This window comes from Gilbertella persicaria, assembly GCF_025201335.1.
Source record: "Gilbertella persicaria strain CBS 190.32 chromosome Unknown B0P05scaffold_71, whole genome shotgun sequence".
Taxonomy (NCBI): domain Eukaryota; kingdom Fungi; phylum Mucoromycota; class Mucoromycetes; order Mucorales; family Choanephoraceae; genus Gilbertella; species Gilbertella persicaria.
Window position 1 is genome coordinate 35,499 of NW_026252032.1, and position 25,767 is coordinate 61,265.

General features: G+C 37.8%; 12 protein-coding genes across 12 annotated transcripts; 5 read left to right on the top strand and 7 right to left on the bottom strand.

Annotated features, from left to right (window-relative positions):
- The first annotated feature begins 442 nt into the window (after window positions 1-442).
- Window positions 443-2,112, top strand: B0P05DRAFT_563821 (WD40-repeat-containing domain protein). The gene is made up of 2 exons (XM_051580759.1): window positions 443-1,808; window positions 1,859-2,112. The coding sequence occupies exons 1-2, from the start codon at window positions 495-497 to the stop codon at window positions 2,060-2,062; spliced, it is 1,518 nt and encodes a 505-aa protein (XP_051429693.1). The 5' UTR covers window positions 443-494; the 3' UTR covers window positions 2,063-2,112.
- On the bottom strand, window positions 2,062-4,943 carry B0P05DRAFT_563822 (kinase-like domain-containing protein). The gene is made up of 3 exons (XM_051580760.1): window positions 4,619-4,943; window positions 4,289-4,568; window positions 2,062-4,241 (listed from the first exon to the last, which is right to left on the bottom strand). The coding sequence occupies exons 1-3, from the start codon at window positions 4,925-4,927 to the stop codon at window positions 2,218-2,220; spliced, it is 2,613 nt and encodes an 870-aa protein (XP_051429694.1). The 5' UTR covers window positions 4,928-4,943; the 3' UTR covers window positions 2,062-2,217.
- B0P05DRAFT_500133 (uncharacterized protein) lies at window positions 4,944-7,434 on the bottom strand. Its single transcript, XM_051575427.1, has 5 exons — window positions 7,289-7,434; window positions 7,176-7,242; window positions 7,097-7,127; window positions 6,778-7,053; window positions 4,944-6,729 (listed from the first exon to the last, which is right to left on the bottom strand). The coding sequence occupies exons 1-5, from the start codon at window positions 7,341-7,343 to the stop codon at window positions 5,005-5,007; spliced, it is 2,154 nt and encodes a 717-aa protein (XP_051429695.1). The 5' UTR covers window positions 7,344-7,434; the 3' UTR covers window positions 4,944-5,004.
- Window positions 7,435-8,789: 1,355 nt separating this feature from the next.
- On the bottom strand, window positions 8,790-10,689 carry B0P05DRAFT_592155 (major facilitator superfamily domain-containing protein; the record flags this gene model as incomplete). Its single annotated transcript, XM_051582966.1, has 7 exons — window positions 8,790-9,411; window positions 9,468-9,590; window positions 9,639-9,979; window positions 10,030-10,200; window positions 10,249-10,345; window positions 10,393-10,408; window positions 10,464-10,689. The coding sequence occupies 7 exons, from the start codon at window positions 10,687-10,689 to the stop codon at window positions 8,790-8,792; spliced, it is 1,596 nt and encodes a 531-aa protein (XP_051429696.1).
- A 153-nt stretch (window positions 10,690-10,842) lies between these two features.
- On the bottom strand, window positions 10,843-12,617 carry B0P05DRAFT_563834 (eIF3 subunit 6 N terminal domain-containing protein). Its single transcript, XM_051580761.1, has 8 exons — window positions 12,483-12,617; window positions 12,319-12,436; window positions 12,120-12,274; window positions 11,971-12,075; window positions 11,807-11,929; window positions 11,314-11,765; window positions 11,168-11,270; window positions 10,843-11,125 (listed from the first exon to the last, which is right to left on the bottom strand). The coding sequence occupies exons 1-8, from the start codon at window positions 12,573-12,575 to the stop codon at window positions 10,976-10,978; spliced, it is 1,299 nt and encodes a 432-aa protein (XP_051429697.1). The 5' UTR covers window positions 12,576-12,617; the 3' UTR covers window positions 10,843-10,975.
- Window positions 12,618-13,446: 829 nt separating this feature from the next.
- Window positions 13,447-14,714, bottom strand: B0P05DRAFT_480691 (Rho GTPase activation protein; the record flags this gene model as incomplete). Its single annotated transcript, XM_051575138.1, has 3 exons — window positions 13,447-14,258; window positions 14,305-14,454; window positions 14,588-14,714. Coding segments are annotated over 3 exons (1,089 nt in total), but the record flags the coding sequence as incomplete, so codon positions are not given.
- Window positions 14,715-15,550: 836 nt separating this feature from the next.
- On the top strand, window positions 15,551-16,302 carry B0P05DRAFT_563842 (uncharacterized protein). Its single transcript, XM_051580762.1, has 3 exons — window positions 15,551-15,701; window positions 15,774-16,013; window positions 16,059-16,302. The coding sequence occupies exons 1-3, from the start codon at window positions 15,583-15,585 to the stop codon at window positions 16,111-16,113; spliced, it is 414 nt and encodes a 137-aa protein (XP_051429699.1). The 5' UTR covers window positions 15,551-15,582; the 3' UTR covers window positions 16,114-16,302.
- Window positions 16,242-17,411, top strand: B0P05DRAFT_563845 (GNS1/SUR4 family-domain-containing protein). Its single transcript, XM_051580763.1, has 4 exons — window positions 16,242-16,453; window positions 16,533-16,844; window positions 16,891-16,964; window positions 17,017-17,411. Exons 1-4 carry the CDS (start codon window positions 16,297-16,299, stop codon window positions 17,383-17,385), a joined length of 912 nt encoding a protein of 303 aa, XP_051429700.1. The 5' UTR covers window positions 16,242-16,296; the 3' UTR covers window positions 17,386-17,411.
- B0P05DRAFT_641872 (uncharacterized protein) lies at window positions 17,412-18,831 on the bottom strand. Its single transcript, XM_051583788.1, has 2 exons — window positions 18,098-18,831; window positions 17,412-18,056 (listed from the first exon to the last, which is right to left on the bottom strand). The coding sequence occupies exons 1-2, from the start codon at window positions 18,819-18,821 to the stop codon at window positions 17,470-17,472; spliced, it is 1,311 nt and encodes a 436-aa protein (XP_051429701.1). The 5' UTR covers window positions 18,822-18,831; the 3' UTR covers window positions 17,412-17,469.
- Window positions 18,832-18,854: 23 nt separating this feature from the next.
- B0P05DRAFT_334310 (DNA mismatch repair protein MutS) lies at window positions 18,855-21,917 on the top strand. Its single transcript, XM_051573562.1, has 17 exons — window positions 18,855-19,099; window positions 19,182-19,259; window positions 19,296-19,489; window positions 19,541-19,620; window positions 19,662-19,697; window positions 19,740-19,819; window positions 19,863-20,110; window positions 20,167-20,325; window positions 20,371-20,430; window positions 20,480-20,527; window positions 20,572-20,778; window positions 20,823-20,868; window positions 20,921-21,059; window positions 21,103-21,192; window positions 21,240-21,509; window positions 21,560-21,641; window positions 21,699-21,917. The coding sequence occupies exons 1-17, from the start codon at window positions 18,970-18,972 to the stop codon at window positions 21,801-21,803; spliced, it is 2,052 nt and encodes a 683-aa protein (XP_051429702.1). The 5' UTR covers window positions 18,855-18,969; the 3' UTR covers window positions 21,804-21,917.
- Window positions 21,918-22,523: 606 nt separating this feature from the next.
- Window positions 22,524-23,905, top strand: B0P05DRAFT_592162 (kinase-like domain-containing protein; the record flags this gene model as incomplete). The annotated part of the gene is made up of 5 exons (XM_051582967.1): window positions 22,524-22,635; window positions 22,714-22,828; window positions 22,864-23,023; window positions 23,064-23,469; window positions 23,517-23,905. The coding sequence occupies 5 exons, from the start codon at window positions 22,524-22,526 to the stop codon at window positions 23,903-23,905; spliced, it is 1,182 nt and encodes a 393-aa protein (XP_051429703.1).
- A 25-nt stretch (window positions 23,906-23,930) lies between these two features.
- On the bottom strand, window positions 23,931-25,726 carry B0P05DRAFT_575912 (uncharacterized protein; the record flags this gene model as incomplete). Its single annotated transcript, XM_051581669.1, has 6 exons — window positions 23,931-24,287; window positions 24,336-24,388; window positions 24,435-24,530; window positions 24,578-24,755; window positions 24,807-25,084; window positions 25,126-25,726. The coding sequence occupies 6 exons, from the start codon at window positions 25,724-25,726 to the stop codon at window positions 23,931-23,933; spliced, it is 1,563 nt and encodes a 520-aa protein (XP_051429704.1).
- Between the last annotated feature and the right edge of the window lie 41 nt (window positions 25,727-25,767).

Below are 25,767 nucleotides of genomic sequence, written 5' to 3' on the forward strand. Positions count from 1 at the left end.
ACTCCATAAAACAATGTTTAATTTTTGATCTGAAAGATTTAAGACATATATGTTTGTGTAATGCAGCCAAAATTCAATTGGTATTTTATGTGTTTTACTTTTGGTGATGAGACTCAAACGTATTGTAATGGATAGAATGACAACTTCATGAGTATTCATGTTCTCAAAAGCCAAATCAACAATACTACAACTGCATAGGATCTGAGCCAATAAGGAAAAGGTGCCTTAAAATTTCAACTATGTAATACGATACGTCATATTCATAATGGCCAAAGACGACATCGTGATAAAGTGAGAAACCAAGCGACTGTTTTTAACCATAAAGAGACTGACAGCTATGCCATCATTCAAGAATTACAAGCGGCGATTGAAAAATCAATGTACTTTGATACTTATTGCCATGGACTGCTTTTCATCATTAAAGTGGCTGACCTTTTAATGCAATCCGTTTATTTTTTCTTTATTCTCTACACGTGTGTATACATTAAACCTAAATGGCCACAGAAGTTGTTTTGTCAGCATCCAGCACAGACAGTACTATTCATGTCTGGGACATTCGCTCTGGATCAAGTTTGTTCTCTTTCAAGCAAAGCATGTCACCTGTAGGTGGTCTTACACTTGTACCAAAGCCCGGTGCTGCTTTTCAAGTGGGCGCTGTTGTCACAGCTCAAACAGACCGAGCCATCCTAAATGTATATCAGTTCCATCGCGACCAAGTACTTTACAAAATGACAACAGCAGAAAAGATGGTCACTGTCACATCGTCTCATCAAGGCCAATATTTAGCAGCTGCCACGACAGGCGGAAAAGTATATGTATGGCAAATATCCACAGGTCATTTATTGCGCGTTTTCGAAGCTCATTATCGTCGAATTACACGTCTTGTATTCAGCCATGATGATACAACCCTGCTTACAGCCAGTGAGGATGCAGCAGTCAATGTATGGCTCTTGAGTCAATTGATTGAACCTACAGAAGACATCTCTATGCGCCCTTCTCCTCTTTATTCTTGGTCAGATCATACATTGCCTGTGACTGATATCTATGTAGGATATGGCCAAATGTCAGGTGCTCGTGTATGCACAGCCAGCTTAGATCATACTGTCAAGCTATGGGATCTTGCTACAGGCCAGCTTTTGACTACCTTCTTGTTTCCTAAAGCTGTTTCGAATGTGATGATGGATCCTTCTGAAACTGTCATGTTTGCTGCTTGTGAAGATAAAATCTATTCTTTTGATCTCTACAAGCGTCGTCAAGACCAAACATATAACAACACAACCTCTTTAGAAAGTCTAGGTGGTATGGCTCGAGTAGAATCAGTTGGTATTCGGTCCTTGAACCAACAACAAGAACAAAAAGATGAGTCGTCCAATCCTGGATCTGTCTTTACTGGACACACAGGCAACATTACTTCGCTTACATTATCATTTGATGGTACACTTTTGATATCTGGTGCAGAGGATGGTAACTGTATTGTTTGGGATGTTGTAAGTAGACAACCTTTGCGTAAATTTGAATTGCATAAAGGACATGTCAGTCATGTTGCTTGCTTTTTAAGACCTGTTGAATTACACCCTAATGCACAACAACAACAACAACAATGGGCACCTATGCCATGGAAACCACTGAAGCGTGCTATAGCTACATCAGAAGAAGAACATCGTGATGCATCTCAACAAATTATTCAACATACCATGATGGACTTGGCTGCTCAACAACAATTGGTCGAGGCAGGACCTCTTTATTCGAGTCTATCAAGCGAATTAAAGTCTATTCAAAAGGCTGCTGATAACATTCGTGATATGAAGGTAATACTAGGAATAATCTTTTATCTATGTTTTATTCATATGAACTATAGACGGATAATTCAAGTGCTGGTCTACAGAACCAAGTAAATGCACTTCAAGCTGAATTAGTGCGCTTGAGTGAGCACCATAAGAAATCAAAGTCCTTACATAATGAAATGTATAATTTACTTGTTGATAAATTCATGGAAAGCAGAAGAAATAAGAGAAGATTAGAAGATGATGATGATGAAGAAGAGGAAGAAGAAGAAGAATAAGCCCCACTTTTTTTAGAATACTTTATTTCAAACAAATGTAAATATATATCACTCTTTAAACATATATAAATGTTGCTTTTTACAACAGAGACTAAGTATGTCAAGTCAAAAGACTATCTATTTACAATGAAAAATGTATAAATATATATACAACATTACAACTTTAGTTCAGCTAGAATCTTGCTACACATATTCTTATATTGCCAAGGATCTCCACTCACTCTTCTGAACTGAAGTCCATGCATACCTAATAACCATGGTACTTTGACAATGTAGATTTCAAATCGAACAACAAGATCAGGCACAGGCACAGTAGCAGGTGTATCTTCAGAAGAAGAAGACAACGCTTCTTCTACTTCATGTTGGTCCACCACACGATTCAAATCAATACTCGGTATATGAACACACTCAAATCTGCCTTTGCTTTCACGCCATTTTACACCAATTCGTTCCAATACAAGAATCAAGTCAGCTCGAATGACAGAAGGATGTTTCGTGGTTGTGGTTGTGACAGAGAACAATCCTTTTAAAAAGACAGGCTTAATATTTTCATCAGCTGTGCCTTGTTTAGGAGGGAGTGAAGGAGGACTAAAGTTTTGATCTAGGGGTGAAGGTAAGGATGTGACAGGTCCCTTGGAAGATGCTAAGCGTGCTTCTTCTGGCTGGTGATGTTGGTGATGATGATGGTGTCCATGCACCATGTTTAGAAAGTTTGCATGATTCTCAATATTCATCGAGTTTTGGCCGAGTGTCATTCTTCTTGGTATCATCTTGCTAAACTTGTTTCCAAAAGTATTCGAGTTGTTGTGGTTAGCAGCTACGGCAGCAGCGGCAGCAGCTTTGGCTACCTCAATATCAGAAGGACCCTCTTTTCGAGGCTGAGGACTTGGGCTTCGAGAAGAAGGAATTTGAAGAGGTGTTGATGTGGATGAAGACACAGGCGACACGACAGGCTCCATTGTCATACTTGGCTTTCGAGTTCGCTTCTCACTGGATGGGCGTGTTAATGCTAAACTCAACCGGCGCAATACATTTGGACTATCGGAAGTAGATTCTCTACTTGCTGTACGATTGATGCCTGTCAAACCTTCCTCTTCTCCTGAAAAAGAACGAATATGATGATGCGAGTTTTTGGAAAACAATCGATTCAGTCCGTTCTCAATGGCATGTAGTTTCTCTGGACTGTCTAAGGGTCCTTCGTCTTCTACAAGAAGCTGTTTCTTTCCTTTTCTTCCATAAGCAACACCCATAGAAACATGGTTGGTAAACATGTCTGGATCACCAAAAAGTGATTGTTCAAAACCAGTACTGGATGCTGGGTGAACATGCTCGGGAAGAGAAATATCGGGTATACAAGGCTTGTGTTGTTGTTGTTTTGCTGCCTCAAGTCGCTTTTCTCGCTCCATGCGTTCTTTGACAAGATAATAAATGGATACGAGAGGATGATAGGCAGCAGGTATGGACTGAGGGTCATCGTTGGAAAGCACAAAGGCTTTTTTATTCGCTATAGCATGCGGTGAAAAGCGAGCATGTTGGTGGCGATGATGGCGTTGGATTTCAGCTGTTCTTTCAACCAACATCTTGGCTGCCTTTTGGTATTCATCTGATGTAATAATTTTCTCTAGTTTTTGTTTGATTTCTGCTTCTGTGCCAAACTCAAACCCTGTCATGCCTCGCACTACCTCTATGTCGATAGGTAAAGAGAGCGGCACTCTTTCAGGCAAATAATTGTCCACAGGTCCATCGTATCCTTTGTTCATCCAAGGGTGAATCATGACTTCTGATACAGTGGCTCGATGTGTTGGATTAATAACAAGCATGCGGGACAATACACTTTTGCAGTCTGTGCTGAGATGGGAAGGGTATTCTACTACGCCTCGTTTGATCTTTTCGTGAAGTGCAGCCATATTCTGATCATCAAATGGGACTTTACCGCATACCAATACATACAACACGACACCAAAACTCCAAATATCCACTTCTGGACCAGTATAGTTTTTTGCATTCAACAGTTCTGGTGCAGCAAAATACAATGATCCACAAAAAGTGCTTAATGAAGAGCGAGGAGAGAATAGATTCGATAGACCGAAATCAATGATTTTAATATTGCCAGACTGAGAAATCAAAATGTTCTCAATCTTGAGGTCTCTGTGTACAATTGAATTCCTATGGCAGTAGTCTATTGTTTTTTTTTATGAATAGCAGAATCTAAAAGATCATGATTACCTAAAGCACTCAATATTTGTCGTCCAAATCTTCTCGCTTGCTTTTCCTTGAGCTTCCCATGGGCTATAATATAATCCAGCAATTGTCCGCCATTGACATATTCCATAAACAGATAGTAATACGGATCCAAAACAACCATTTCTTTAAGACTGACAATAAATGGGTGATGTAATAACAACATAATACTTGCTTCTCTTATGGTTCTTATTTCTCTATTCTCATCTTTCTCCTTCTTTTTATGATCTTTGGATGGTTTCCGAGGTACTATTTTGACTGCAAGCTAAACAAATTTATGTAAGAAAAAATCCAAGCCCAGTTGTTTTGTATTACCTTGTCACCAGTGATGTTATGTACAGCTAAACGTACTTTACCCATAGAACCAGAGCCCAGTGTATTGATTAATGTATAGTTACCAATAACTCTTCTGGGTTTGGTTGTACGTTCTACGGGTGCTTTCTTGTTGACTGTATGTTTCTTTTCGTGTGTCTCGTCAGGACCCGTATAAGGTGGTAATTCTGAAGGAAGTGGTGAATCGCATAATATATGGCCACCATCAGGACCAACAACTATTGTACCAGTATCACTCAAGTAGTCTAAAATAGAGCGTGAAGACTCTCCTAAGCAGTTTGAAGAAGTCATTATTTATTGTGGTGAGAAAAAGAAAGAAGGGAGTGCATATATACACCTCGGCCAATATATTATATTTTATTATCAGATTAACGATAGTTACTTCCTCCATAGGTTTGTTGAGGAAGGTATCCATGTTGCGCAGAAGGTGAATAACCAGCTACATTACCTGATGTGGTACTGTAGAATGAATTATTGTTCTGAGCATATGCTTGTTGTTGTTGTTGTTGCTGTTGTTGTTGTGGTGGTGGTGGGTAATTATAATAGTCTGTGCTATAAGCCATGGGACGATAACCAGGTTGTGAAGTAGGCGGATAATACTGCTGTTGCTGTTGTTGTTGTTGAGAAGGAGGATAGCCAGCAGAAGGTGGGTAACCTGTTGAAGTAGAAGGATAAGGTTGGTTGATAGAAACATGGTTCATGCTATTCGTCAAATCATTCATGCCATAAGGTTGTTCTGAAGCCATCAATGGTGTTTGATACTCGTATCCACCGGCATAGCCATAGTCTTGTTGAACAGGTACTGGTGCTGGTGGTGGCGGTATTGTCGCTGAAGATAAAGGTGCACTTGCATTGGCTGGATAAGCATCAGAAGCATCAAAAGCAGAAGTAAACATAAAAGACTTGTCTCGAATGATGCATTCAATCTTAATTTCTGTCAAGCCGAAATACATCTTGATAGTCATATTGACTTTTTCACCTGCCTTGACACCTTCTAAATGAGGCATTCGAATAGGGAAATTGCCTACTTTGCGTACAAGTGGATGAGAAGTCAACCGAGGAGGTTGTCCTTCACCATCAAAAGCAAACAAATCAGAGTCAGTATCGTTAGGGTAACTAATCACAAAGTTTTTGGAAACACATTCGTCTACTTTAATACTCTGTCCCTTATGGACATAGACACTAAAGCGTTGACGACAATAGCGCTTTTGATCTGCGCCCATCACAGAATACTCGGGAGGGTCAATGTCGTCTTGGAACAACATGCGTGTCTCTACACCATAAGTGCGTCTAGAAACACGCTCTGTGACAATTTGAGGGTTAAGTCCAAAATAGACAGCACCACGCACAACAGCCAATTCACCACGAGGAGGAACACCAATCATGCCTACTTGGTTTGCAAATTCGTCTTCTACTCGGCGAAAAAGATAGTTTGACTGACCAAAACCACCTACCAAGAAAATAGCTTCTAACTGAGGCGATTGTTGCAACTGACCACGAATGAGATCAAGTACTTGACGAATCACAGGCTCAAATACATATTCTCTTAATTCTTCGGCTGGTAAACAAAGGGAGCCATTGTCTAAACCTATTTCATTGTCCGTCAGATCACCGAGTCCCATAGAAGCAGGTAAATCAAGAAAATGATCCTCTACACCATCAAAATCAGGCTTGATGACATTTACAAACGTATCCATGATCAATTCCATTGCACTGTCATTGATAGTGTGATAATGAGCAAATTTACGTTTGAGGTATTCTCGCATTCTCAAGTCTAAAAAGCCAGAACCACAAGAGCCACCGTGACCATTCGTGACTTCCTTGAGTGTGCGTCTTTCTCCTGGAGGTTCGTGAATTTCAAACACAATTAAGTCAACAGTACCGCCACCTGCATCACAGATCATGAATCGTTGACCGTGTCTCAAATTGAACTGTTCTGACTTCTTTTCACAATAGAGAGCAGCTGCTTCGGGCTCTGAAATGAGCATCAGTCGATCAGGATGGTCTGTGTTGTTGATCAAACCAGCTCGAATGGCTGCTTCACGCATTGTTGCCTTTGCTCTATCACTCCACATAGCAGGCACAGTAAGACACTATTGATTTCATCAGTACAATATTGACAACTTTCTTGCTAAACTCACATAACGGAAACGGGATTGATCATAATTGCCGGCAAAACCCTTCAAGAGTTCAGTACAGACATGTAAATGAAAAGCGCGTAGATAGTCTGCAATAACATCAATAATATTAAGCCCGTTGCCAAGCTCTGTTTGTTGCAAGTGCTCGTCCAAGTAGAGCTTGAATTTACTAAGCAACATGGAGTCAGCATTGTTGGGTTTCATGGCAAGTCTTCTAGCTCCATGACCCCATTCAACAAGTTGAGTTGAGCCTTTACGGTATAGAGAAAGAGTGGGTGTCTAGAAATATAAGCATACAAAATGTATCAACCAAGATACTCACTTTAGGATATACTTGATTATTTTGTTTAGGCCTATTATAGTACAAGTTACTACTTTTTGTTGTCAAATATTATGCTTACCATTTGACAATATCAATTACTTCTTCATTTTGAGCAAACGCATAACAACATCCAGAATACGTGGTTCCTATCATCATCAGCATATTTTATTTGTCTTTTAGAAAAAATCATACCAAAATCTATCCCGACAATAACAGGATAATCTGCATGGTTAAACCCGGAATTCATGATAAAAGAACAAAGAAGAAGAGGAGGAGAAAGGGAAGAAAGGAAAAAAAATGTATTTATATGAGCACTAAAAATAGCAACTTTCTTACACACCAAGCAAAAAAAGAGAAAAAACGGGATTTCAAAAAAAAAAAAAAAAAAAAAAAGACAGAGTCGCTTTTGTTTTAGTAAGGTAACACTATGTTAAGGTGAATAAAGGCAGAAAAGATTAATTCAGAGTAAAGAGTCAACAAACTAACTCCTGTTTGATTCATTTACCGAACATATCAGTGAGAAAAAGAATAATTGAAAAATCAAATACTAGTATGCATGTTAGAGTTACTTGCCAATTATGACTAGAGTTGTTGAATGCCAATACTCATGGACTGGTGTATGTATGGCAAGCATGACATCTATCATGCAGGAGGAGGGATTATCATTGACGGGAATGTCTCTTTCTTTTCTAGAGACAATGGCTACAACTGAGGCAAAAGCTACCAATCATGTGAAGCATAGTTAGATAAGCAAATAGATTCAAGCTTCATAGGCTATATATATATCTTTACGTTGTATTACCTCTTTACATTATTGGCTTGCAAATCTTGACACAATTTGCTTCGTGTTGATAAGGGCACAAAATTGGAGGCTTAAAATGTAGAAATGTTTATTTGCTTGCTAGAAATTCATGTTTTTTTTATTAGAAAAACGGAAAACATAGTGTACTTTAATAATTTTCGAAAGTGAAAACCAAACCAGTTGTTCACAAATAAAGTAGTTTTGTCTTAGAAAAGCGCTTCAAATCTTCAATAAGGCTTTGGTTAGTACTATCAAAACAAAAAACCATGGCTTCTAATGGATATGGGTGCACCAGAGTGAGGGTGGAGCGAAACTTTGGGTCAGTCCTTAATTCCATTTATCATTATTACGCTTCTATAGACCAAAACGCTCCTAATGAATATCACGCGATTTGATTGTCTCAGGAAGGCACTTGTGCTTTTTTCTTGGTCTTGGGGGATCTTGTCATGCATGCAGTCTGTGTAACAGCAAGTCATCTTGTTTTCAGCAATAGAACACAATAAGCAGTTTTTATTCTAAGGATTCATCACCACACGCACACAAGATTTGTTTAATGAAAAGGTTACCTAGATATCACGTTTTTTTTTCTTCTTTCTATGTTGCACTGCAGGTCTGGCAAAGCATCTTGTCCAGTGATATCATTTTGGAACATACTATAGATTGTTTCATTGTCACAAAGTTCTGGGTGCCAAGACACTTATGAAAAGCGTTTCGCTTAGACTATAAAGCAATCCAAGTGTAGATCAAACGGTTAGAGTCAAGTCATGAAATCCAAAGAAGAAGTACTCGATTAAGTAAAAGCTACCTTTCATTCTACTGTCATTACATCGGATTCAGGATATATAAAGGGGGAACAGTAATTGTTGAGACGATTTTATTGTGATAAATGACTTATTTCTTTACACGCACAATATACCGACTCATCACCGCAGCCAAAAGAGCCATCAAGCCACCAAAGGCTAGTACAGTAGCCACATTGGATTCCCCTTGACCCGTGTTATTATTAGAAGCTGCGAAAATCAATGAAGAAATAAGCGCTACAGCAAACTGAGGAAATACAATATACATATTGTGCACACCCAAAATCATGCCTGCATCAAAATCATCTGCCTTTTGTTGGTCTTCAGCAGGCATGGGTTCTCTTTTACGACGTTCGTCTTCAAAACTGACGTATTCACCAACAAGAGAAAAGGGAATCCAGAGCACAATGGCCCATGGAATACCCATAAAAGCCAAGATGCAGGTAGCAGTCGTGACAGAACGAATAAACCAAGCCGACAAAAGAGCAGCTGCAATCATCAGCTGAGACCCAGTATAGACATTTAAGAGTGACAGCCACCATATGCCTCGTTTTTCAAACCGCATGACAAGGGCCGGAATTGCCATACCGGCAATGACAGAAACAATGGAATTACATAGGAGGGCAAAAGAGCCGGCGCGTGTGCCTTCAGCCCAGTTATCATCATCGTCAGAAGGATGTGATGCAAAATAAAGATCTGAGACCCATTGCGTACTATCAAGTGTCAGCTGAAGAGGAAGAAAAAATTGCATACAGAGTGCGTTATTTACCTATAGAACAAATAAGGGAACCATCCCATCCAAGCAAAGAACTGAGTGTTACAGAGTGATTGGATTGGTTTGGGTAAGAAGCGAAACGCACGCCAAATGTATTGGAATGTATGATACCAAGGACTATGCGAGTCAAATTAGATGCACACTCCACTGCCTCTGTTTACTTACACATTTTCCTGATCTTCTGTCTCAATGTATTGCTTTTCCTTGACAGCAAAGCAAGTAATACCCAAAGTAAGTATAAAAACAGCCATGGCTACAATACAGAAGCCTTTGATCTGAGAATCACCGAGCCAGGGAAAATACTTGACCAAATCCATAAAGCCGACAAAATAACCAATGACCATAGCTGAGTTACTCATACGAGCACTCCAAGCATTTGCATACTCTTGCTGCCAAAGAGGCGGAATATCCAAGATCAAAGCACGACAAATAGCTTGCACTGCATTCAGAGTAAAGTCGAGAAAGTAAAAGGAAGAAACAGCCACGATAATGGCAAACAAATGAGACTAACATAAAAAACTTAGACCATTGTCTCTTAAGTATCCATTTTACTTACCATGGCTTGAAATTCTTCTTGCTCAAAAAAGTGTTGAGCAATCAGGGCACCAAATTCTTTAGCATAAGCAACACCAATCATGGACATACAAGTCAAAAGACCAGCAACTACGATAAAAGGTCTACGTTTACCAAAACGTGAAGTACACTTGTCACTGAATGCACCAATCAACTAGGCCATGTCAGTGGGTCAATATACAAAATGCTCTATTCTACTTACAGGTTGTACCAGCAGGCCAGAGAGTGGGCCAGCCAACCAGACTAAGGCCGTCAGTTCCTTTGATAAATCAAGTGATAATAAATAGGGTGTACCATAACTTTAATAATGAGTAATAAGAATATGATGTCAATTTCATTCACTTACGATAATTCGACTGTCCCTAAATATGTAATGTTAGCTTGTTTTGTTTTGTTTATTTGTTTATAATGACTTACAGGTAAACTGTACACCAGCCATACAAACAGTCAGACCCAAGATCTGCATTAAATCAAGACCTGCTTCTCTTGCGACATGTTGACCAGAAGGTGTTTCAACAATAGTGCCAATACTATTATACGTAGACGGATCAAATGAGGAACGTCTTCTCCTATTTTTAGGCCTTGAAACAGGGGGTTTTTGTTGTTGTTCTTGTAATAATGGAGAATGTTCAGTAGGTGCCATTCTTTATGAATGAAGAAAAAAGAGAAAAAACAAAAAGAAAGCTCTCTATTTTATACATATTTTTAAGGTTCTTTCAACATGTCATATGATAAGGAGGCTCAAGTTAATTATTGCCCCAGATTATGATGATGAAGAGGAACCAATCATTAGACATTTTGTGTCATCTGCTATGTAACAGCCGATCCTTCTCCTTTTATTGTAATGCTACAAGTTTATTTTAAAACAGCAAATTTATGCAGCTATTTTTATGGCCATATTGAAATTATACAAGGTGATAAGTGTTTGTCTAGGCAACAACTTCATTTGAAGTGTTTTGTTGAAGTTCACGTCTTTTGATAGTAGTGGCAAGTACTTGTGATCGGAAAGAAAGACCCTTTGTGCGTTCAATCACTTGTTGATATACAGATGTAATGGGTGTGTTCATGATGACAGTGTTCTATAGGATTGTTAATAGATAGCGGTCTTCCTATCCTCTTACCTCTTCAAAATCAATCTTTGCATCAACACGCGTATCTCTGATCAAGTTAACAATCCACTTTTCACCTTCTTCTTGAGTCAAGTTCAATCTCTGTGACATTTGTCTATTGAAATAAGTACATATAAATAGGGTTTGTTCATACTTACTCAATATCGATCTTTTGGTGAATTCTGCAGTATGTTTCAGAAATGAATTGTCTGGCACTTTCCATAAAGTCTTCATGAGTAGCAGCCAAGAAGAAATCATTGCTCAAGACATCTTCACATTCCTTCAACTTCTTTTGGGCACCTTCAAAATCAAAACGAACAAAGAGTGCTTCAACAAATTCAGTAACAGGGTCTTGGTATTCATACACTTCTTGTTCAATGATCTTGACCAATTCCTTCATTTGGTTCTTTCTGCGTTTGTTGGTCACAACAGCTGTGGCAAGATAACGCAAAATCCAGGGACAAGAGGTTTGAATGGTGTTGATGTACTGAGGTGTAAGAAACATATCGACAATTCCGTCACGGCCCTTGGGATGGTTGAAAAAGATGAACAAGGACCAGTGAAGAAGCCAGGTACGTTGTTGAAGTTGTTGAAGAGGTGATGTAAAGTTCTAAAGATGTGAGATAGACATCTATCTATATATAAAAGTACCTTTTGATCAATGGCTTCTCTTAACTTTTGCATTTCTTCCAAAGCAGCATCCCAGCTACCAGTAAGGATTTCAGCAGCCATCTTACCCCAAGTGGCAGAAAGAGAGCGTTCAGCATCAGTGGACTATTGAAATGAGTACATGTCATACAGTTTCTGTTAATTACCAAGACACGATAATGATAGAGATAGTCAGCAGCACATCCATAATCACCACAATTGTATTGAAATTGACCGAATTCGTACAAGATGTTGATCGAATCGTCAGTAAACTATATCGAATGAGTTAAAATGATTGCTGTAAATGAAGGCTTACCTTGTAGTTGTCTTTTAAGTATTGTAAGTTTTGAGCCTTATCTTGACGAAGAGCAGCAATAACTTCGGGCTTTTCAAGAACATCCATTACTTTCTGTGCCTTGGTTCTTAATTCTTCCATTTGAGACAACACTTTTTCTCTCTTTTCAGTGAATTCTATAGCACAGTTAATTGTGTATTGTAACTCAAAGACTTCATACCTTTAGGAGCTTCTTCTGTCTTGTGAAGCTTCTTGTACAAGTCGAGAACAAAATCAACCATGTTGGAGTTTTTGAACAAGTCGTATTTGGCTTGAAGCAAGTCTTGAGGAACATAAACCTATTCTCGTGAGTCTTTTTTTGTTTTTGTCAAGATGATGTCTTACTTCCTTCAATTCCAAAAATTCCAAAAGAGGAAAGACAAGGTGGCGATCTAAGAAAGGGATCATTCTCATGGTCAAGTCTTGTGTAGCTGCCATCTTTGTATTATCGTTTTGCTCAAACAAGTGTAAGAAAAAAAAGAAAAAGTAAGATTACATAGTTGAAAATTTTTGGAAGGCTTCAAAAAAGAGCAGTCACTGCGCGTAAAAAAAAGGACACTGATATGCTTGTTATGCATGTATCTAAAGGTATTAAAGCCTTTCCTCAAGGCATTGCAATGCCGAAAGAGAAGAAGTGTATGTCTCTCCGAGTTTGATTTGTACGCGGTATGCTTATCTGTAGGATTTTAGTGCATGTATAGTCAAATGTTTTTTTGAGAGATACCATAGCAACCCGAAAAACCATAGCAACCAGGAACAAGTTTATATAGATTGCAAAATCCTTTTGTCTTTTTTACATTTCCGTGCCTGAACAAAAAAGAATTCGTGCAATTAACAATACAGAATAAAGTTTGGCAAGTTTAGTTCTTTATGAATTTGTGAGACCATGCAACAACAAACGACGACGACTGTTCGGCCAAGTCACAAGACAAGCAAGCGCAAGTACCAGCTAAATAGCTTGATCGAACATGTATCTAAAATTTTATTGTTGACATATTCTCAATTTGGTTACTGCAAAACTTTTGTCTCAAAAAGTTAACTCTATTAAAGATTCTCCTCTATATGTGGTTTTCACGTACTTTTTTTTTTTTTTTTTTGCATACATGATAGAAAGTGCCTTATTTTTATCTCGATACATAAACAAAGAAATAGCATCTTCCCTCCCTTTTTTCTAAAGCACACTAAGAAAATACATACATGTATGTGTAACTAAGTGAAAAATGAAAGTCATATTTTTACTATTTTTTTAAAAAAAGGGTATCATCTTATTAAAAAAGATATTAATAAATTATAGAGTGTATACACGATCTTAATCTGCTGTAATACTACTGAGATTAATAGAAGATTTAGAGAAATAGTTAGGTGTAATGCTTGATATTGAAGAATGAATCACCATAGAATGTCTCTGTGTTGATGATGTTGAGTTTGAATGTCGAGGTAACGGAGCAAGGCCGATTTCATCATCTTTCTTATCATCGTCATGATTGGCATAAAACTGATATTTCTTGCTGGTATTTTTAAGTGATTTAGTGTTCTGTCTTGATCTGAGTACAACTACCTTGTATAATTCTTCACTACTTTTGTTGGAAGTCGGATTCGGTCGTTTAGGAGGTGCAACATCCAATACTAACTCAGACTGATGAAGACGGCTGGCTGCTTGTGTATGGTTCCGATTCGGGTGCAACATGATCATTTCTTGAGTGCTGGAATAGATGGGTGGGTGACATGGTACAGTATTGCGACCAGGAGGTGTAATCACGCTATCCCAGATGATGGAGTTTCTCCATATGCCCAGTAACGTATCGCTGTATTCAATCAACAATGTCCAGATCTGAGTCCATTTGGCATTCGTCTCAATAAAGTGACCCATATCGTTGATCAGTTTTGCCCGAGAATGTCTTTTCCAGGATGGTATTTCTTTCAGGTTTTGTTCGAGTCCAGTACAGACAGGTGCAAGGACAACAGCAAGTGCCTCAGGGTTCATCATGTTCCTGTCTGAATGGGCTTGTATCTTGGAAGCCAAGATGATAATGTAGTAAATCAGATGAAAGTGTTCTCTGGGCAGTTGTTGAATCATGGATGCCAGTGTAGTCACTGTCGATTGATCAGAGTATGACTCGTCTAATGGTATGTTAGTCATGGTATACGTGAGCATGTACAAGTTTACCATAAAGCTGAATGAATTTTTCATGTGAGGCAATTGGAATAGCAGGATCAGGCAGTTGTCTTAGAAACTTTTTCACGACACCTGTGATAGCATGAATGTCATTGGATTTTAGGTCCAAGTATTTGCCATAAGTTGGGGGCTTATCAAAATCTACCAGAAGATTTTCTACTTCTGGTGCAGCACCTGATAATCGAAATATGCCTTCTGTGTGCAATCCTGGTGTATTTGTTTGTATGGAATGAGTGATTTATTTTGTGTCATGATATGCTTCTCTGTTATTTACCTCTTTTCATTATTTCTTCAAAGCATCGATAAACAGGGTCGGGTACAGTTAATCCGTATTCATCGCTTGTTGAGCCACACAAACTAGCTGATTTTAGAGGTGCACCAAAAATGCCTTTTGTAATTAGAGGTCCTATATATATAAAATCAGAGTTTTGTCTCTTTATTATTATTATTATTATTACCTTTTCTATTTGTATATCCCATACTATTCAAGAAATGGTGTTTGCCATTCTGTAAAAAGGCCAATAGATTTTTTTGTCGTTTTTTTTCTGAATATTCATCACAAATCATTTCTTATAAGCAACCGGAAAAAAAAAGAGAGGGAGAGAGAGAGAAAGGGAGAAAGGGAAAGAAGAAAGAAAGAGAAGAAAAAAGTAGAATTTTTTGTGTAAAAAATAGGACTTTGAAACAAAAGTTAGGGTTTAGGCAATTGTGTATGTGTGTGTGGTGTGTACAATGGAATTAACTTAATTTATATATGATGAAATAGATTGTCTTTTCTATATAGTTTAATTCTTGACCATTTTAGGCTTTCCTTGAAGACTATCAAAAAAGTGACACAAGGTCTAGAAAATAGACTTTATTTGAATGATATAATACATACAGCATCATCATCATGATTTTATGCTTTGACATTCTTCTTCTTTCCTTTGTACATCATTTGCCTTATTTAGTGGATGCAATGAGCTAACAATGTCAATTGGCAAACTTATAATTTCATTGATTATATACGTTGTCTAATATGATGATAAAATAGATTCATTATGGCTAAAACGTTAATTATTGATGCATGGAATGATACACAAACAACGAGCACATATAAAGTGCTTTTTATTTGTTTATGAACAGATACAAGTGAAGGAGTTGCCATACAGATGATCGTTTTGCAGTTTTCTTTATGCAAACAAACGACAGTTGGAGTTTAAATTGGATTTGATTGAGAGAGCATAAAAAAAAAAGTATTCTTTTTTCTTGTTCATATACAAAAAAAAAATGCATCTTTGGATCCTTGTGATTGTATGTTTGTTATCTCTTGTTTATGCTGGTCCTGGCACACATCGATATCAGTCAACACATTCATCTAACTATGGTGATGAAAAGCACAACAGGGAGTAAGCAGGCATAAAACGCGATTTATATCTCATTCTCCCATTCCTTTTTTTTTTTTTGAAAAAAAAAAATAGACACATTCAAGAACATTTGGAAGCCATGAAGAAAGACGGAGATATTGAATTGTCTGAACAAGACACTATTTACTACTTATTTGTCATTCATGATCTCAATGGCGATGGATATTTAGATGGACATGAACTTAGGATTGCTTTTACTGATTTTGATCAACATGAAGCAGATACAACGATGACCTTAAAGGAGGTAACAGCCATGATAGATCATGTATTAGAAGAAGATGATAAAAATGGAGAGTAAGTTCTTGAGAGATCATTGATATGTTTTGACTGGGCATATAGTGGCTTGATCTCCTGGACTGAATACCTGGAAAGTCAATTGTACCATGAAGATTGAAACGGGACAACTGGCAGAAAACACAATGTGATCTGAGACGAAATAAATTGAATTTCCGCTCACCCCTTTTTTTTCTTGTCCAATCAGAAAAATTTTCATATATAAACTTTGACCTGGTTTCTTGACAACTTCTCTTTTTTTTTTGTTATTATTATTATTCAACATTAATATAAAAAAAGGAGAATGGAGGCATTGAAGAATCTTCATTTTACACCCGAGACACCTTTTGGTTTACCTCTCTATCCATTTTTTGAAAGAGCATATGAAGCTGTTGTTGGTCAGCCTGCTTCTCAGTTCAGTTATGTTCCTTCTGTGACCCCTCTGTCTACTGTAAACGAAGGTAAGTTTAAAGGAGAGAATCTCGTGTCCGAGATGGCTCATCTTGTCATCATCTTCATGTCAACTCACGTACACAATAGTCACTGTCACATGTATCACTTACTTTATCGCTATCTTTGGTGGTCGCTATTTGATGACCAACGTGCCTGCCTTTAAGCTTCAAGTCCCTTTTATGATCCACAACGTTTTGTTGACTTTGGTCTCTGGTATTCTTTTGGTCTTGATGGTTGAGCAGATCTTTCCCATTTTGTATCGTCAAGGTTTCTTGGCTGCTATTTGCGCACAATCTACTTGGACTCAGCCCTTGGAATTACTCTACTACCTGAATTACCTTGTCAAGTACTGGGAATTGATTGATACTGTCTTTTTGGTCTTGAAAAAGAAGAATTTGGGTAAGTGTCAGAAGGCGTAAATTTGGTTTATAACACATAACCCTAGAATTCCTTCATTATTATCACCATTCCTTGACGATGGTCCTTTGTTTCACTCAACTCAATGGTCGTACTTCAGTGGTAAGTTACATATTTTTCATGTGAAATTCTCGTCATCCTTATTCGATATTAGTCTTGGGTGCCTATCATTCTTAACTTGACTGTTCATGTCTTGATGTACTATTACTACTTCCGTACTGCTGCTGGTGCTAAGATCTGGTGGAAGAGATACTTGACTACTCTCCAAATCACTCAATTCATTATTGATCTCTTTGTTATCTATTTCTGTACCTATACTTACTTTGCTTACACTTACTGGCCACACTTGCCTAACAAGGGTAGCTGTGCTGGTACTGAAACTTCTGCTCTCTTTGGTTGTGCTCTTTTGTCTTCTTACCTCTTGCTCTTCATTAACTTTTACCGTATGACTTACCAAGCCAAGAAGAAGGCTGCTGCTCTCAAACAAAAGCAAGAAGTCAGAGTCAAATCAAAGAAGGTTTAATCATCCTTTTTTTTATTTATTTTACACTTTAATAATATCATAATTTTTTTTATATATGCTTAAATAAAATAAAAAAAAGTTCATTTATTCGAGTTGACCTTCGAGGCCCAAAAAGACTTGGTACAGAATTTGAGCCCAACTATCCAAGGGACCAGGAATACAGTAACGTACACAGTCTTGTCCTCCAACATGTCCATCTGGTCTAAGGTCTGTCAGGGCAGCCAGATCAACAAACACACCACCTGCAGCTTCAACAATTACACGAGCTATAGCATTACGACGTGCCACTTCACTCCAGCCAAAAGGCAGTTTCTTTTGTTGATCGTCTGTCAATGGTGCCTGGAGTGGCCCTGTAGCATCGTCACAAAAGGGGTGACCAATACCGGTCGATCGATAAATAATCAGGGAATTAGCACCTGTACTACTGCGTATCAGACGCAATGTGTCAATCAGACCTTTGATAAAACTCTCGTCGGATTCAATCACAGGTGCGCGATTCAGTATCAACACAGGGTAATGTCTTATCAGAGTGGCAGAAGTAAATGGCCATTCAATCACTTCTGCTGTTGGGTGACCATGATTGGCGTTCATTTTTCGACGTGTAGAAAGGACATCATTCCGGAGATAACGAAGTCGGGTATTACGGTAAGGACTAGTACACACTGTATGATCTATCACGAACATAAGTAACAAATAAGAGTGATTATCTTACCTTTGCAATTCAGTTCTCCAAAACAAGTAGCAGGTCCATCACGTAAAGTGTCCAAGAATAATTCGTGTAATTGATACTGTATTAAATCACCCACCAGCATCAAATGACGACCGTTCAAGACACTACACCATTTACCAGGATCGAGGTCTATAGACGCATCGCATTTGGATTTCCATACATAGTTTGTGGCTGGTCGACGACCCACACCGCCTGTCTTTTTAAACTTTCGATCACAAGAACCATACAGAGGGTCTTGGAAATGAGGCATGGTCCAATGCGCTGACTGGCTTGTGACAGAGACCCATTCACCTGTTGTCCAACAATCCACCAAAGAGCGAAATTGGCGGGCTGCTTCAGGTTTGCCTGCATAAACGGATGATCCCGGAATGCCTTTGATGTGCTGGAATTCATGAGCCACTGCCTCCCTGGCTTTTTTTATCATGTTTTCCTGTAGTGTCTGTCGTTCTTGTGTTGATAGATGTGTTGTAATGTATTTAGGATGCTGTTGTAAAGGAGACAGGTTGGGATGACCTTGTCTTTGGTACCAAGGAAAGTCGCGAACAAGCCTTGTTGTGTCTAGTTGAAGGTGAGTATCGTCCTTAACGGATGGTCTGACGGAGAAAGTCTTGATCAACTGAATCACCAACACTGTACTTAAGCCATAAAGTATGATACGTGGCCAATTCAACCTTCTCCAATAAGGAGCTTCTATTCTGTTCACCATCGTTTTGAGGGGTAAAAAAAAAAAGAAGAAAAAGAAAATATTTTTAGTCTCCTTTATTGCGTTACCTGTCGATCACTGTCTTGACGTTGTCCAATCATATGTCTATGCTTAAATTGCCCATTTATTTCTCTTTCTCTTTCTCTTTCTTATGCAGACAACAATGTGCCTTTCATGGGCTCGTCATAAGCTAGGATGTGCGTATTACTCTGATCAAACACTGGAGCTATATCTTATGGAAGATATGACTGAATCAGACCAGTTTGAGAATGTATTGACATGTAAGTTACACACACACACACACATACATACATATATATATATATATATATATATAAAGGGTAAAGTACTGAACATGGGCAGTGATAGCACAAATTTCCCCTAGTCTTTTATTCTTGTCTGATAAACAAGACCTTCAAGCGTTCATCAAGCATCATTATGGTATGTATCTATACTCTGTCTATCTAACATGGTTAGGCAATACAATAGAGATCAAGACCATACTCGCAAAAGACATGGCATTTGAAAAGGGTCGATATATGCTATTGAATTGGTTTATTCATCATATTCAACAAGACAATATTTACTTAAGAGACCCAGAAGAAGGAAACAAGACGCATGCTTATCTTCAATTAGAAGGACTTGTTCAGCTAGATGACAGTCTCTTGTCTGTATGTCCATTCATCACTGTATACTCTTTTATTTATCCTTATGATGATTAGGTGGCCTGTGCAGGTGTTGTTCTTAAGCACATTCAACAGGATGAATCATTTCAGCCTAATTCAATCAAAGCATTTACATGGTATAGACAAGTTGAATGATACTGTATTGATGTCTCTATAGCCAAGATTGTATGCATATCAATTCAGACACACAAAGGTAAGGCACAGTTATGTGTATTGTCTGTTTAGTAGTCCATAGATCACTCTGTATCTTTGATTTGGAAACGCACCCTAATATGCATCAACAACATAGAGAAAAAGAAAGCCTGTCATTGTTTGGTATAGACCTACGTTATCTTGTCTCTTATTGACTTGTCTATAGGTCTATTGAACAAGACAAAGAGTGCTTTAGGAAAACATATGCTGAAAGACTGGGTTGCTCGTCCTACTCAAAACAGAAAAGTGATTGAACAACGTCAAAGGGTAATTCAGTTTCTAATGCAGTCTGATATGCGTGAGCAGATAGTGGAGTTGGGCTCGCATCTAAAGCACATTAAAAACATACATCAATTGTTATCAAGAGTAAGAGAATCTAAAGCTACTTTGAATGACTGGCAGTACATTTTGAAGGTTGATTGTATATATATATATATGTATAGTCTATCTAATACTTAATGCTTGTTTAGTTTGCTTATTATTCTATCTGTATCTTCAACTTGTTACAACAATGGATACAGCATAAAAACGAACTTTCAAAAGAGATTGTCTTATTTCAAAAGATCAAGCAAATGCTACCTATGATCAACACAGTCATGGAACAAGTTGGATCGTATATCAACCATGTAGTAAGTAAATGTATTTGGTTTAAATATTCTTATTAACTTATATAGATTGATTTTGAGACAAGCAAACAAGAAGCTCGGGTAATTGTAAAAGAAGGCGTTGATACAGTAAAGAAAAAAGAAAAAACATCCATGATGTTGCTTACTGTCTTGATAGACCTTGGATGATTTACGAGAAAAGTATCAGCACTTGGATGACTATTTGGTAATCTACATGAACCAAGAAAGATACTCATGATGTATATTTAGTTACAAGTATCTCAAGAGATCAGTACTGTGCTACCTATGAGTTTACGAGTAGCCTTAAATGTGGTTTATTTCCCTCAATTGGGTTATTTGATTACTTTACCACAATACCATCTTCAACGCCACAGCTCAGCTGTTGATGATAATGGCAGTATGAGCAGTATCAATAGCGAATTGCATCGACAACGTCTAGCAGGATTTGAATTACAAGTAAGTACAAAATAAATCTTTTCATTTTTGTTGAGCAACACAAGTTTACTACAGCAGATAATCTGTATTATAAGAATGAAAGAACAAAAGGTGACAGGGCTCTCTTTCTTTTTTTTTTTGTCTATTTATGCTTTTGGCTTAGAATTGGATGAATCCTTAGGTGATATTCATGCTATGATTGTTGATAAAGAAATTGAAATCATACAAAGCTTATCAGAAAAAATCCTTGAACATACCTTGACATGCACAGATGTAGTTCAAGTATTGTCTGAATTAGATTGGTAAGTAGATATAGAGTATATATCTTACGCTTATTTTTCTTAGCCTAGTTTCTCTTGCATTAGTAGCATTAAAGTTTAATTATGTTAGACCAACCATGACAGACGACAATAGATTAGACATTATTCAAGGAAGGTAAGACAAAGTTGACTAAAAAAAAGAAGGCATCCTTATGGCTTTAGACATCCTCTTCAAGAACTGTGTGTCAATATCTTTATTCCAAACGATACGCATCTCCAAGGTGGGAAAGGATGCTTAAACCACAAAGAAAAGTTATCAAATATCTATCATGCTACAACAGAAAGAAGAGAATCCCATAGCATCGCTCCAACAGAGAGTGATTCAGCAGCAAATGTCGATAGTGTACAGATAGTTACAGGAGCTAATTTCTCTGGAAAGAGTGTCTATCTAAAACAAATTGCTCTCATTGTTTACATGGCACATATTGGAAGGTACATGAGTGAATGTGATTTATGCTATTCTCATCCAGGACTATCTCTAGCTTTGTCCCAGCTGAAAAAGCAACCATAGGTATCACAGATAAAATGTTTACAAGAATTCAAACTTCAGAAACAGTGTCCAAGGTAGAAAGAAAAAAAAGAAAAAGAAAGGAAGCATGTCTCATGACTCACTTTATCTAGCCTCAAAGTGCATTTGGCTTTGATCTTCAACAGCTAAACCGAGCTTTATCGAATGCTACTTGTCGTAGCTTAGTCGTTATGGATGAGTTTGGCAAGGTAAGCTGAATACCTGAACAAATTCTATCTTATGTAGGCAGGGAACTGACAGTGCTGATGGGGCTGCATTATTCTGCTCCGTGATTGGATACTTTTTATCACAAGCAAACCAATGCCCAAAAATTGTGGCCAGTACTCATTTTCATGGCAAGTGTATATACAGAACCAACATCATCATCCTCGTAACTTTTTTTTTCTCTATAGATTTGATCACGAGAAATATCCTTTCTGGTGAAGATGGTATTACTTTATCTCAAACACAAGTCCTTAGTCATCCATTACAAGAGACATCTTCTTATCAAGCACAAGAAGTCGTGTTTCTTTATCGCATTGTACCAGGCAAAGGCTACAATGCATCTTATGGGACATGGTGTGCTAGTATTGCAGGTTTACCTTCTCGTACTATCAAGCGAGGTAAGTGTAACTATGCAGATACAATTGTTAATGCTTTAAAGCAACACAATTATCCATGAAATACACAGAAGCTGAGCCTGTGAATAAGATAAACACACCAGATGAAGAAGAAACCTACAAAAAACTTGAAATGATTCGAAATGATTTCTTAGAGACGGATATAAATGAAGTCAACCCTTATCAGCTCATCCAGTCTGTTCAATCCATCTTTAAAAAATAACAACCATTCCAAATAAAGGCAGTTGTAACCTTTATTTATTTCCTCTTTTTTCTTTTTTTTTTCTTTTTCTTTCTTTTTTCTTCTTTCTAATTATTATGTCAACCCATATACCTTTAGCTCCCCCTAATATAGTGAACAGTATTATAGGAGGTCATTATAAAGTTGGTAAGAAATTAGGTGAAGGAAGCTTTGGTGCTATTTTTCAAGGTAAATAAATAAAAAAAAAGTGGTTGCATAAATTGGATATTAAAACGCGCACACACACACACTCTCTCTCTAATTAAGGCACCAACTTGTTACAAAACCAACAAGTGGCTATTAAATTTGAGCCTAATACAAGTGAAACACCACAACTTGAAGATGAATACAATGCCTATAAAATCTTGTCTGGATCAGGCAAGTAACAACTACCCCCTACCAACAGAATAGTAATAGGAAAAGATTAGTGGGTGTACCGAACGTCTATTATTTTGGTCATAGTGAAACACATTACATTTTGATCATTGATTTGCTTGGATCCAACCTGGAAGAATTGTTTGATCTTTGTGGAAGAAGGTTCTCGGTCAAGACATTAGCCATGTTGGCCATTCAGATGGTAATCAATGTATCTATATTGGTTATTTATTGCTCGATAGATTTCTCGAATACAATCTGTTCATGAAAGAGACTTGGTGTATCGTGATATCAAACCAGATAACTTTCTTCTGGGTAGACCATATTCTGAAGAAATGGGCCAAGTGTTCATTGTTGATTTCGGTATGGCCAAATTATACCGTGACCGAATTACAAAGAAACATATACCTTATCAAGAGAGAAAGAGCCTTACTGGAACAGCAAGATATATGAGCATCCATACCCATTTAGGAAGAGAACAATCACGTCGCGATGACTTGGAAGCATTGGGTCATGTATTCCTGTACTTCTTAAGAGGTTCATTACCTTGGCAAGGTATGAAAGCTGCTAATAACAAACTGAAATATGAAAAGATTGGTGAAAAAAAGCAATCTGAACCAATCCGTTCCTTGTGTGAAGGTTATCCAAGTAAAGTACAATCAGAGGCTTAACTATGGTACTAATGATACTCCTAGATCAACTCATCAAATACATGCAATATACTCGTAGATTAGGGTTTGATGAGACACCTGACTATGACTGGCTTCGCAAGTTGTTTTATGAAATCCTTCGAGATTTAGGTGAACCAAACGATAGTATGTTTGATTGGATCCTGTTGAATGAAGAAGATTGGCAGAAAATAATGGCAGATAAACAAAAGAACAAGAGCAAACCATTACTGTTGGAAGCTCCTCCTTTGCTGCATCAAAAGCGTGACATTATTGACTTGACTACAACACAAGAACCCACACCGATGAAAAGAGACTATGGCACATTGTCCAAAGAAGACTGTAAGCATAAAAACCATTGTTCTAAAAAAAAAGGATGGAGAAAGCTCAAGTCAATCTTAACCTGTAGCACATAATTAAATACACATTTTTTTATTATTATTATTCAAGTCTGATTTGGTCCATGATTTCTTTCACAGCATCAGGATATTTTGTATGGCCATCTATATCAACTTTTATGTTTTCAATTCTATCACCTATCTCGACTGGTTCCAAACCAGCAACATTGGTAGCTAATGAATGTAGTCGATAAACAAAGGCTAACACCCAATCTTTTTCTGTATAGCAATTAATAAATCTACCAGATACAACATCAAGCGCCTTTTCCCATTCATCTGTTTCTTCAGTAGAAATAGGTGCTCCCATCAATACAACATGATCCACAAGTCCATGTAGTCCTCTCTTTTTAAGTTCAAGCAAACAGTACCAAATAACAAGTGAACCGCAACTATAGGATACCTAAAATAACATAGTCAGATTTATGTGAAATAAAACATAACATGTTACCAAACTACAAGGTCTACTTCCTTGCACTCTTTCTTGTAAAATATCGGCTAATACTAGACATGTATATGAGTCTATGTCTATTTGGTTGTTTTACTTTACATGAACCTGCTGTTCGAGATCGATTAGTGACTACTTGCCATGGATTATCAATCACATCTGCCATTTTTAGAATAGTGGCAGGTAAAGAAACAGCAGCTAAAAAAATATTAAGTCCAAAAAAATAGGACAATTATATAACTTACCAAAAAATGCTTTCAAGACAGTTTGTTTTGCTACTTCCATGCCTGCATACCGAACTGCTGAATCCCTTACAAACTTCTTGAATGAATAACCCAAGTTTAACAGTTCATCTGTTTCATACTCTAAGCAGAAAATTTCATCATGAAGTCTATTCTTTTCAAATGCAGTTTCCCAAGGTGTCTAGATAAAACAGTGAATACACACAATACCACGGGCTATTCAGGCATTTACTCTTGTTTCATCTTTTGAGTCCAACAGAAAACCAGAGATGCAAATGGTACAGTGAAGCGCAGGTACAGGAGGCAAGTCAGGGTCATGTAATATCTGCTTAAATTCAAACTGTTCAACACCTTTGATTCGTTTATGCATTTTCCATCCAGCCAATCCACCACCTGTCAATCCAAACAAGCTTGTAACAAGTGCTACTCCTCCTGCTGTAGCAAAAAAGGACATGCCTGCACCTGCTAAAAGTGAACCAAGTAAAGGAGCGGCTAAACCACCTGTCAAGGCTAATCATGCGTCAATAGGGCTTTTGTAAATTCAATTATACCTATGACGGCACCACCACCAATCACACCAGCGCCAGTGGCTAACCATTTCAGTGCTTGTTTCTTCTTATTGGACTCTACCATGGCTTTACGGGCAGATGTGTCCATGCTTTCTTTTGTGTTTCCCTGCTCCCCTTGTTGTTCCAATAAGCTATAGTACATTTGTTGAGCAATACTTTTCTCTACGGAGCCTAAATCGCCCCGAGTGAGTTTCAAGCATTTTTCAAGTTGGACTAAAAAGCGCTTGGATCTCGCGTCATACAGCATCACATGTTTTGCTTGACTTTTTCGAGTGTCTTCTTTCATGGCTGTAGGTGTAATATGTAAAGCAAGTGCCAACAAGTCCATCATGACTTCGATACGAATATCACGCGTTTCACAAGTCAATAGTTCGACTGCTTGAGCACAAGTGATGATACGCGACTCGAGATCCGTCTGAGAGACTTGTAGATATTGAAGCATATCATGCCACCACTGTTCACACCAAGCTTCTCCTAACAGTGGGGCTGTTTCTGTCAGTGCTTGTGCTGCTAGTCTAGCAATAGCAACACGTTGTTCATAACTCCAATCTTCTAAAGATAACTTGACTATAGGTTCGTCCATAACTAAAAAAAAAAAAAAAAAAAAGTAAAAAGATAGGTTCC